The following is a 12,476-nucleotide window of genomic DNA, read 5'->3' on the forward strand; positions in this document are numbered from 1 at the left end:
TATGAGGAATACAGTACGAACTGAAAGTCACCTTTCCACTCTCTTACAAGTCAATTTGCTGTAAATGTTTGAGGAAACAAATGGAATATTTCTTTAAGTTATAGCTAGTATGTTGACTCAGTGTCAAGGGGATTCAAAAAAACTTTAGAAATCATTAAAGGCAAAAAAGTAAGGCTTTTAACAATTATTGTACCACTATCATAATATATAGTTCTCTGCAGCTACAGGCAGCAAGTTAACATTTTAACTCCTGTTTCAGTTAATCAAAATAATGAACAATACAGGAGAGCAGTGTCAATTACACATCCCACAGCTACTGTATGTTCTGTATACTATTCACACAAAAACCATGCAATTTGTTTAACAAGTCCTTCACATCAGAACTCAGGTCATTTATGAAAATGTACATGCCAGTGCTTTTGTGCTATAAAAGAACAAAAAGAAAAGAAAACAGGATTTCATAGCAACCTACTGTAAATTCATCTGACTATCCATCCATTAACTTATTCCTGTTATTATGGCAACTTGGAACCTATTCTGGAGGCACAGGGCTATAGGCAGGACTGCAGTCTGGACAGACCACTGGTCCATTGCAGGGCACACATAGCCACATGGAAAATTCAGGCTGGAAACAAATCAAAGGTCCTGAAAGCTGTGAATGCTCACCAATAGCATTATCATGCTGCCTATTTGAATTCTTAATGAAGCTGTTAAACATGAGTTCTGAATGAGGTCAAATTGTTATCATGCACTTCCATTTGTTCTCTCTTACATGCATCTTTTCTTACATTCGGCATTTTGATCTCTTCATTTCTTCCCATTCACTAGCCTTTCTAGCATGGACTCAATGATTGGAACATCATTTGTCCTCCAGGACAGGACTGGAGTTGCTTTCTTGCCCCTCCTTGAACAAGCACCTTTTTTTTACTTTAACAATTTCCAGGAAAAACAACTGGCTCTCTACACCTGCCATGATGTGTGATGCAGAGTGAAATTAAGTCAATCAAACACAGCTCATGCACCAATAGCTAATGTACTGTATGTCATCGAGGAACTCTGCTTAAGGGTTCCTTTATTCTTTTATATATGTATTTCCTTTAATTCTTTATTGATTATAGCCAAGACTTTCATTAACTCAGCCACAGTGAATTTAAAACCATACTCTCAACTATTAAGTATTCTATCCAATTATATTTGTTATGCAATGATGTTAATTAGAATTTGACCAAACTACTGAGATTAAATTTGGATGCTTATCCATACAATTATTTGTTGTGGATCTGGAAAATTAACTTTACTCATATTCTTATTCAAAATGCTCCAGGTCTTGTTTTTCATTCAAGTGCTGTTTTGCACTGCATTGCTTTCAAGCCATATAGGAAATGTTCATCTTGGAGAGCAGAGGTTTCCTCTCGTCTATCCTTCCACGAAAGTCATCTTTTCCTGATGGTGCAATCATGAATGCTGACACTTACCATAGCAAGTGAGGCCTGTAGATTCCTCGGTGTAACCTTGGGGATGGATCTTTGAGATTTCTAGGAGCGTCAGATCAGATCCTAGAGAGACTTTGGTAGGATGTCCACTCCTGGGTATATTAGTAACACTGTATCTTTCTTACTATGGAATGATGGACTTCATATTCTTTGGAAATAACCTTGTAACTTTCCACAGATGCTTCAACAGGTCTTTCTCTAAGACCGTCACAGATTTCTTTTGATCTGGGTATGATGCGTTACCACAAACCTGAATGCTCAAAACCATTCAGTCAAAGTTTCTGATTTTATATACAGGTGGAAATCGCTTCCTGATGATCAACTAATCATTGTTGCATGTTTTGGGGGACCTGATTCTACATACCCTCTTAATTGAGATGGTAGAACTAAGAGTGCACTTACTGCAAAAAAGATATTGAATTCTGGCTGCTTTTCTTAAAATAAATAAGTAGAACTTACGAGTGTTATTCATCAAATGAGGTCAATTAAGTGAGGACTAAATTAAAGTCAAATATGGTAAACCATAAAATCTTAAGAGGATGCACTTTTTCACCAAATTGTACAATGTCTTCAAAAAGCATTGAAACTTGCACAGATTTCACATTTTGTTGTTTCATGACACTGTGAAGTACAAATATTAGTTATATAGACAACCTACCCACACATTAAAAGCAAAACAAAAACAAATTGATAATTCAAATAAAAGGAAATTGGATGAACTATGGTTGCATAAGTGGTCTTTGCTGTGACAAACATTAATTTAGGTACACAACATTTCCTGTATCCTATGTCTGTGTGCAATAATAGCAGTTCACATTTTTTCAGAATACACCTGTCTAAGGTCTCCCAGTGAATAAGTTAATTTCAAGCAAAGATCCAACCATGAAGACCACGAGTCCGATCTGTGCCTTCATACAAATTGTACCATATAAAAGCATAGATCACAAGAAAGGTGTAAAAACATTTTAAAGACCATTAATAACTCATGGAGCATGGTGAACTCAATCATTAAAATTTAGAAGGCACTCAGACACTGCCTAGATCAAGTTGTTTCTTGAAAATGAGTGGCAAGAAGAAAACTGGTTAGGTTTGTCAATGTGAGGATATGTAGAATTACAGAGTTCAGTGGCAGACATGGGATAAAATGTCCCTGGGTTAAATGTTTCCAAGTAAACAGCTCTCACTCACACAGCAACTACATGTGCTGTGTCCTAACCATTGCTTGGAAATGAATTTAATCAATAATTAAAGTACTTAAAGTGATGAACATACAATATTGCACAGTGCTCAACAAAGTGATTTGACCCGCTCTCATCAAAATATCTGTTTCCTATACATACAGTAGCCCATCAGTTCTTGATTGGTGCACAGTTATTAGAACTGTCTATGAATGGGGGTTTATATGGAACTGAAAAAATGTCAAATGTGTTTGCTTGGGGTTTGAAACAAAACACCCAGGTGATACACATGGCATAAATAGTTGTGGTACAAAGTGCAAAATGCAATGTGTTAAATGTGACGCAATCCCAACATACCCTAGTACAACACGCCATCAAAACCTCCCTGCTGTCAAGCATGTTGGTGACAGCATTATTGTAAATGAAAGCTCCTGGTTCTGTGCTGAATGTCTTACCCCTGTTTTAGATGAGGGGTGCCTGAGTTGGGGTGAACTGCAAAGTGGTAAGGAAACCACACACGAATTAGTGTGCAAAATGTCCTGGCGGTGCCTTTAATTGCTTTGCCTTTTTCCAACCATCTTTTTGACATGTCTTGTTTTTTTTTGCATGTTCTTTCTCAGTTTCAATATACCATTTTTTCCAGATTCCCATGTTTAAGCAATTCAATAACTAACTACACAGTTTCATTAAACACAACCAACATTACTGCTTTAGTGCTGACTTACGACATATTGCGCGATGCCTTTAACTCTTACAAATTTAACTGAAGTCCATTCGCAGTTCCACTATTATCATCAGCTCCCTCCGTGTCACCATTTGCTTTACATACAGTATGCACTACGTTTCTTTCAATGGAGTTCGCCATCTTGCTTCAGTGTATACCCGCATGGCAAAAGTGAAATTTCCAATCAACGTTTACTCTAACATCTTTACCCAGTGTGGCTTCTACATAAACGCTAAACTGATTTCTAGTTATTTCCACAACTCAAACATAACACCACATTTCAGTGCGTGACAATCACATCCTGTATACTGTACCTGCCTATTTGCCTACCGAAACGGCTCAATTAGTTTAAACAAATTTGTACAATAAATGCATTGTAAAAGCGATTAACTTTTACCAAAAACTTTATACATTAGCCATAGCATGCAATCATTCACCTTGTGCTCATTTTATAACATATTAATGAGGTTTTAAACACATTTACCAACCTGCAGAGTGATCAAGAAACCACACACGAATTAATGTGCAAAATGTTCTGGCAGTGCCTTTAATTGCTTTGCCCTTTGACCTTTGCCAGAACCGCAGATTCCTTATCGCTGCCAGTGCCAAACGCCATCTACAGGATAAACTATTAAACAGCATTTAAGCTCGTTTTCATCCCGTTAGGAGTACTCACGGTGTGTATTATCATGAAGAAAAACAAAATTTAAACAAGAAAACAAAAAAGAGGGGTGCCCCTTTTTTAAACTCATTCATCGAATTTCTAGCTCACTACAGAGGCATAGGGCATGACAGCCTGGAGACATCTATACAGGGTCATTGACAATTTTATTGCTCTTTTCATTACAGTGGGGCATGCTGATAATGGAGCAGGGCAATATCTGGGAAGGAGAAAAAGCAGGTATCTGCTGGATTCATAGGAGGGTATGCGAGAGAAAGGTGATTCCTCCAGACATTCATGATGGGAAAAAGACAGAAATGGGGTGAGCTTGAGGAAAAAGGGCAGAGGTCATGGGGACACTGCATTATGTTATAATTCTGCTTCTCATCAGCAAGGACAGGAAAACATTTCATGAATGAAGAGAGTATAGATAGAGCAAAATATAGATACAATTTAGAAGAATACCTGCTTCAGATCTAATTCACCTTTCAGTAGGACAATAATCCAAAGCACGAGGCCCAAGCTACACTGGAGAGGTTTAAGAATAAGAAAGTGAATGTTCTTGAGTGGCTCTGTCAAAGTCCTGGCTTGAATCCTACTGAGGATCTGAGGAAAGGATATATGATCCCCAAGCAACTTGAGAGATCTTGAGCAAATCTGCAGAGAGGAATATGAAAACAATTGCATGAAGTCAGTGTTCAAAGTTGGTTGAGAATTACTCAAAAATACTCGCGGATGAAGTATCTGTCAAAACTGCTTCCATCAGATATTGAGGTCATGGGTCTGAATACGTAAACAATAAACATAATTTTTTTTTCTCTTTGGCTTTTGCTGTCATTTATTGAAACATATCCTTAAAAGTTTTTGGTTTGAGCATTCAGGCTTTGATCAAAATATTAAGTTTAAAAAAATGTGTATGCATCATCTTGTAATGTTGAAAGGCATTATAAATATAGAGAAAACAAACACGTCCACATTTCATTTTGGTATTTGTAAGAGGTGAGCATCTTGGCAGATAATAAAAAGTCTGACAGTAAAATATATTGTGTACGATTATTTTCTGTTATGCTAAAATACTGAAGCTGCAAATTATTTTAACATACTCTGAGGTGAAAAATAGTGTCTTTATTTAGCTTAGTGGTAACCATCTCCTTTGTAACAAACTTATTCTGATAATTACAATTTACCAGTATTGAAACAGATTATTCAGTGCATTGTAATGCTTACGGCCGACAGGTACTGTGTAAGAGCCGGCTTACCAGAGCAGGTAACGTCACCGCCCTTCCCTGTGATAGCAGGACTACAGCTACTGGGCTGTGGAGAGATCTCTCTTTAGCTCACCGGGCTGGGTCCCTGTTGAGTGACGCGGGAGTCCCGGGTTCGAGCCCCCGACGGTGCAGGCTGACCTAATGCGGCAAGGGCGCCCGCCTGAACCCCGTTGCGTTACATTGGTGTCAGAAGCGGGGTGGGATAGCCCTTTGCCGGGGACGGCGAGTTAAGTGGGGGAGAGTGTAACGCTTACGGTCGACAGGTACTGTGTAAGAGCCGGCTTACCAGAGCAGGTAACGTCACCGCCCTTCCCTGTGATAGCAGGACTACAGCTACTGGGGTGTGGAGAGATCTTTCTTTAGCTCACCGGGCTGGGTCCCTGTTGAGTGACGCGGGAGTCCCGGGTTCGAGCCCCCGACAGTGCGGGCCGACCTAATGCGGCAAGGGCGCCCGCCTGAACCCCGTTGCGTTACAGCATGTTGGCATTTGGTATTTAGTGTTTCAAGTTCACATTTCAAAGAATTGTCCATGATGGTCAGTGCCTTCATCACGACTGCGCATTTATAGAAAGCCTTGACTATTTTGTAAAGAAGTGACTTCTATATTCATAATCAAGTGATCATTCTCTTTATTGCTTCTTAATGGAAGAAATTGCCATTTCTTCACAAAAGGGATTCAAAGTATCTTGAGTTGAATAAAGTTGCTTTTTGACAAAGAATACACTTGGATTTTCTTGTCACTATTCCCAGCAATGTTTATTTTGTGAAATGTGACCATATTTTAGGTTTTTACAAGTGCATTGTTTAATTTTGACATTACACCATCCTCTTGTGTTACATATGGCTCACAATATGTTAATTTGAATTGACATAAAATCTTGCATCGGCCCAATAATATAATTTTTGAGTTATGGAAAGGTTGCATTATATACAGTACATAAAGAGCAAGTAATGTAGTTAATTCATTCTGTGGATGAATATTGTGGGCTACGCATAACATAGTCACTGCCAGCATCCAACAAGATTAAACTCAGTATATTTTCAAATACCAGACTATCCACAGAATAATATTTTTCCTGAGTTTCACACGTCTTCTCTGAAAATTGTGTTTAACTCATGCAGTCATATTATGTCTATGTTATTTTGCGTTTATTCACTGACCAGTACAGTATTTAGTGTAGTTCAGTCCAGTTTTCAGTTGGCTGAAATAATCAAATGTTAGGTGAAATATGTTATTTTTACTCTGTGGTACAGCACTAATGAGTAATTGTCAAGCTAAAAAAATTACAGGAATATTAATCAACAAAAAAATACACAACAAGAGATACAATGATTACACTAAAGACAGTGGGCTTCAGAGTTCTAATTCCTATAGACCTATGAAATCCAGAATTCTGCCCATGTAATCCAAAACACAATACCTTAAACAAGCCAAAGAGAGAAAACCCGTGTCTTAATAAAAACTGGATATCACTCTTCATTAAAGTGGATCCCCTCGTGTGAATGGGAATCAATTTCTCCAATTCATCACAGGAGAGTTTTTAACTGAGGAATAATAATTTTCCAAAAATGTTTAAGACAACAGGCTCGCTTGTAAAAAAATTGCACACGTTACCTGAAGTAGCTGGAATCTGTTTCCTGGTCTGGTTAGAAAAAGCAGCTCTTCCTCCATTCAACTTCTTCCTCTTTTTCTCTTTGTCTTGTCTTCCTGAATTTCTGCAGTGGTCCATTCCTTTGGACTGATGACCTACCTAAAAAAACTGGAGACTATTCTGTAACAAGGTGGTCCAAATGATTTGCCATGAAGTTTCCATTTTTTTTGTTCTGAAACTTTTGACTTCCTGCAATCTAGCTGGGAAATGTAAACGCAGCTTAAATGTACTCCTGCCCCTCTCCCCAAGCCATAGCAATGTTAGATGCATTTTGTTTCTATTTTTGATACCTTCTTCATCTGGATGAGGACAAAGTGGAACGGACCCCTTTGTGGGTTACTTTATATTCAGTCACATCCATTTGATATTAACATTCCTTCTACTTACTGTACATGTAGAACCTTTTTACCTATCAATGCTGAAATTTCAGACCACAAATAATGTCAGAATGTCCTATTATTACTTTACTGATGATACAGTGTTTGCTTCTCCACAAATTCTAGTTTCAACTAAGAAGTAAGATTTATGACTATGTCAGGATCTAGCTTAATAATAAGAGTTAGCAAGGGCAACAGTCCTATAAAAGATCCCAGTGGCACTCTGCTAATTACTTGGCTTTCCTTGGTAATTGGTTCCTATACTCTCAACACATTAACGAGTTATTAATTCAGTTGTGTACAGTACATCAGCTTGAATACCAACAGATTTAAATTTCACAATTAATGTCTATGCAGATCTAATGTCATCTGGAAATCTGTTTATCATGTGCTCTATTGATAACTCCAGCCTCTACTGCTTGTTCAAAGAAATCAAAGAAGGTATGATGTCTTTTCTCAGTAGTACATCACACAGAAAAAGAAAGGACTGGGAGAGGTGCAACATCAACAGGAAATAAAACATTTTTATTGAACATTTGTGTATATTAAGTTATATAACAACAATCAGAGAACTCCACGGTGTGAATCACTACACAAAGTGAAACAAAATTGTAAAACACCTCGTCAAAAAATGAAGGTATACACAGCTATATAACCGTCAGCTCGTCATTATCACGAGCAATATGGCAGGAAAAAACACCCCAACATTTCTACAAGAGTACAGAGAAAATTTCCACACACAAAAAATACTCAAGCAGGCAGTTAATATACACAAAGGCAACTAGGATCTTTCTACAGCATCAGATTCTAATACTTTACACAGCTTAGTCTGAAAGGTAAGTGTGGCTTTTGTTGTTGTTGTTATTGTTGAGGAATGAAATTTCTTGGTCACACAGCAAGTTCAAAGTGTACTTGTAAAGGAAATTGTAGGGTTGATCTTATGCTTTGGCGGGCGACAGTAGAGGAAGCATTGTATTGCAGTGCAGGGTAATGGCTTTTCACAAGGTACTTTAAAAACCTTGCAGTCTAATCTTGCAAGCTGCAATGCTTCCTATTACTGTGAACTTTAACCTGATGCGTTTAACGCTTTTATTACCATTAACAGATCTTTGAACATTTTTGTTATATATCCCTTGTGATTTTTCCATTATCTTTTTTTATCCTTGAGATCTTTAAACAAGCATTTTCATACCATAGGAATATTCAAATAAATATATATCTATAAAAAAATTAGAACTATGAAATCCCTCTTTACAAAAGAATGCACTTTGTATAAACAATGATACTTTATTAGGGATACATAACATCTGTGATCAAACCTGTACTCATAAGTTACAGAACAGATAGCTTTCTGGGTCCAAAATACATACTGGGATTTCCTTAAAAAAGTCTTCTAAATTTTAGATTCACAAATAATCAATATTTATTGCAACAGTTAAAAAAAAGTGCCATCTATATCTGGTCCCACAATAAGAATTAAAAAAGGTTCTGTTTCCACAATCTAGAACATTCAGACACACGTTTCAGTTGTAACAACAAAAGAAGATGGCATTTAGTACCTAATAATATATTTATGCACAACTCTAGTGTTCTTAAATCAGTGTAATGTTTTGGTATTTTTCCATGGTAATTCCTGAAATTATTTTTGTTGGACCTGTGTGCAAGAAATAAAGGAACAAAAAATATATAATATTTATAATATATGATGAAGGTATTAAGCTCTCACTCACACAGAAACTACATGTGCTGTGTCCTAACCATTGCTTGGAAATGAATTTAATCAATAGTAGGATATTTTGGGCAACACCACCCACATAACACTATGTGATGAACATACAATATTGCACAGTGCTCAACAAAATGCTGTGTGATTTGACCCTCTCTCATCAAAATCTCTGTTTCCTATACATAGCCCATCAGTTCTTGATTGGTCCACAGTTATTAGAACTGTCTATGCTATGCACACCTTCAGCAGTGCAGTAGAAGGGAATGGCAGTATTAATACAATATCACTACAGAATAAATTGGTTGCTATCCACTGAGAAATCTACACTTCTAAGCACGCACGGCAGTCACAGTGATACACAAAGCAGTCCTTAGAGACTCGTATGGAATGACTAATAGCTTTATAATAGTGCCATTTACTACATAATAACATTGAAAACATTTAGAAACTCCTCCTGAAGCAAGCATCTAGTATACACAAGAGGTTCCTCAAAGATAAGAGAAACGGTTTTCATTTACTAAAACGTTTCACTTATTCCTCTTGTTAACCCGTAGTAAAGGACAAATTGACTTACTTAGTTTTCAATAACGTGGCAGACCATTAACTTTTACGGTTTCTGATTTATTATATCTCCTTTGCTCTTGTTGAAAAGACACTAGAGAACTAGCCAGCTACTGTTGCTTCAGTAGTGTGGCAGTACAGAATGGCAGCCATTGTTGTTTCCATGTAAACAGGTGTCCAAAATGGTGGACACTGTTACTTCTTCAGAGACACAAAGCAGTGTCTCTGAATAAGCAATACAACTTAGTTGCAATACCAGTGTCGAGAACAGCACAGCATTGACTGTTGTGTAACAGACCTACAGCGCAAAATGGCAGTCACAATAAAAGTGGCAGTAAAACATGGCTGCCTACATTGCTACTGTGAGAAGGCAGTACAACAAAATGCTGGCTATTCTGACAACCATTTTGGTTCAAGACATTATTCCCATTAAACAAAAACAACAACTGCTACCTCTTAGGTGTGCTCATGAAGAAAAAGTTCACTTACTGTACGTTTGTAACCTCCCTGAAAATGGCAGTGTTTCGACTTTCTCTAGCCTTTTTGACATGTATATATGCTATCCTACCAGATTTAAGACTTTCATTCTAATAATTTTAAGTCAAGCTGTATAGTTTTCCTTTCTTTTGAGTTTTATTGATCGAAGGCAAGGGGATACTATAAAAAGAGACCCCCGGTGTAGCAGAACCCCCCATCCCTTCCTTTAAATTCATTAGCAAAAGATTATTAAAAAAAACATGCAATTGCTAAAAATATTTGGACATTAACATTATCTAAAAATATTAATCTTAAAGCTAGAGTTAAAACCCCTTTCCCTACTTTGAAACCCCGACTCCAAACCTTTAACTAAGTATATATCCAACAACAAGTCTATTGGAAGTATGCAATTAACAAAACATTGTCAATCAAGCCTGAAGGACACAATGGCTACAGCTTCTTTCAATTTCAGAGGGGGCTATATTCAGGGGGGTCAAAGGAATAGACATACAAGCTCAGGAGGACCTGTTTTCAAAAGATGAAGACCATATAAAGAAAAGATGGTCTCAACTGAGGACCTATTTTAAAAGTAAGTCACTGATTAACAACATGGAACCTTGCTTAAACAATAAAAAACAGGAAATTATTTACCATCTTTTTGGAATTTCTTGTTACACCAAGTATGAAGCTAAATGTACAGGTCCTCCATTAAAAGATTCATATAAAAAGTCGTTAGAAACCCTGTGCTTATATATTTTTGTCAGCAGCATATTTTCCATGGAACCATATTAGTTAATGGCCTTGTTTTTGTAGCTTTTTTTCTTTTTTTTGTTGTTGATGGTTTAGTTAAGTAAACATACAGACTGACACTGTCCTTTACAATGTGAGCGCACCTCCACTAGTATCTTGCAGGTTGGAATTTTATCTGGAATGCAGTAAGATAGAATTTTTAATCCTATAATATATAATATCGGCTCTCCTATATCTCAGTCCATTTACATAATTTAAAATAGAACATCTTATTAAAAACATCAAGATATACACAGATTAGGAAACGCTAAACAACATACAAACACACAAACTATAAATCCGTTTTCTGCATACTGGTATATACAACTGTGTGATACAATAAATAATTTCAGTCATGCTCTATCTACACAGATCATATTGCTTAAAAGAAGGGGGTGCTTAGTGGAAATGGGATAAGTAAACAGTAGAGAAGGGGTGCTTTAAAAAGGGCCTCTACACCTGAAAAGGTAAAGTAAATCTGAAGGAAAAAATAGAAAGTACCATTGACATTTGTAAAAGGGTGTTACTAGGCAGTGAATGGAGAGGTGGAAGTGAATGGACCCATATATCACTGAGGTATTTACACATACGGGCTAAAGAGCACTACATGGGTAGGTATTGAAAGGCTTCTCTTTTGCTTTATTTCTTGATTGTGAGCTGAGCATCTACTTCCTCTTCTGGCTTTAGAACATGCCACTGCGCGATGGGTCTCCTGGGGTTCGCCAGCATGTCTGACCAGTGCCTCAGCTCGGTTCCAGAGCTGTTGTAGCCCACAAAGACTTTGCCGATGGCATCGTTCTTGCCGATCTTGTCATAGTCCAGAACAGTCACAACAATCTGCACTTTCTGTTGAAGGACAAAGAGAAAAGAGAAAGGGGTTAAGCCTTCGGTATTTTACCCCAGTCTGTTCCATTTAACGGTGATTGCCACAATAAACAAGCCTATGGATAATAATGCTCCAGTTTCTGTAGTTTTCAACACCCTTAGCACATCAGAGAAGTATCTAAGGACACAAAAGATTTCAAAGTGTCCCTTTCAGTCGCTGAAGCATAATTATTCAAAATCAATACCCTCTTCACTGTGACTCTGGTCAATGAGAGATAACAGGGGTGTGCCAAAGACTTTCAAACTTAATGAAATCAGCTAAGCATTCTCCAGTAATTTCATTCAACAACTAGCTGTCAGGAAAGCAATCAACAATGAGCTGTCAGTTTATTTTAAATAACTTTTCAGTTGAAATATTTTAATGCATTTTTAAAAGCTTTAATATTGAACAGTATAGGTTAATTTTAGAGGGAACTGCAGCTACAGTATGGGTATGAAAGTAAAGTTTATGCTTGTCTGGCGCTCAAAATGTTGCTGTGCTCCAATTGGACAACACTTGGTAGTAGATAAGAACTGAAGAAAATATTGCTCTCATTTATAAGTTATTAAATAAACATATTAACTGATACAATTTCAAATACATTTGTGACTAAAACTAACAAAACAGCATACAATAACTGTATATAATAACTATTGCTTTTACTGTGGCATTATGCGGGAGCATGTTCAGTGTGGAGGTGGGGCC

The 12,476-nt window shown here is 37.1% G+C and overlaps 1 protein-coding gene across 5 annotated transcripts in view; it reads right to left on the reverse strand.

Moving 5' to 3' along the window:
* Positions 1–7,859: 7,859 nt before the first annotated feature.
* The window catches only part of syt1a (synaptotagmin Ia), a 310,241-nt gene continuing 305,624 nt past the window's right edge, over positions 7,860–12,476 (reverse strand). For all 5 annotated transcript variants that reach the window (XM_088922848.1, XM_088922846.1, XM_088922847.1 and 2 more), the window contains one exon: positions 7,860–11,752. In XM_088922848.1, the coding sequence (XP_088778974.1) occupies positions 11,546–11,752 (207 nt within the window). In that variant the 3' untranslated portion in view covers positions 7,860–11,545. The remainder of the gene's footprint in view (positions 11,753–12,476) is intronic.

This window comes from Atractosteus spatula, chromosome 8 (genome assembly GCF_055471065.1).
Source record: "Atractosteus spatula isolate fAtrSpa1 chromosome 8, fAtrSpa1.hap1, whole genome shotgun sequence".
NCBI classification, from domain to species: Eukaryota; Metazoa; Chordata; class Actinopteri; order Semionotiformes; family Lepisosteidae; genus Atractosteus; species Atractosteus spatula.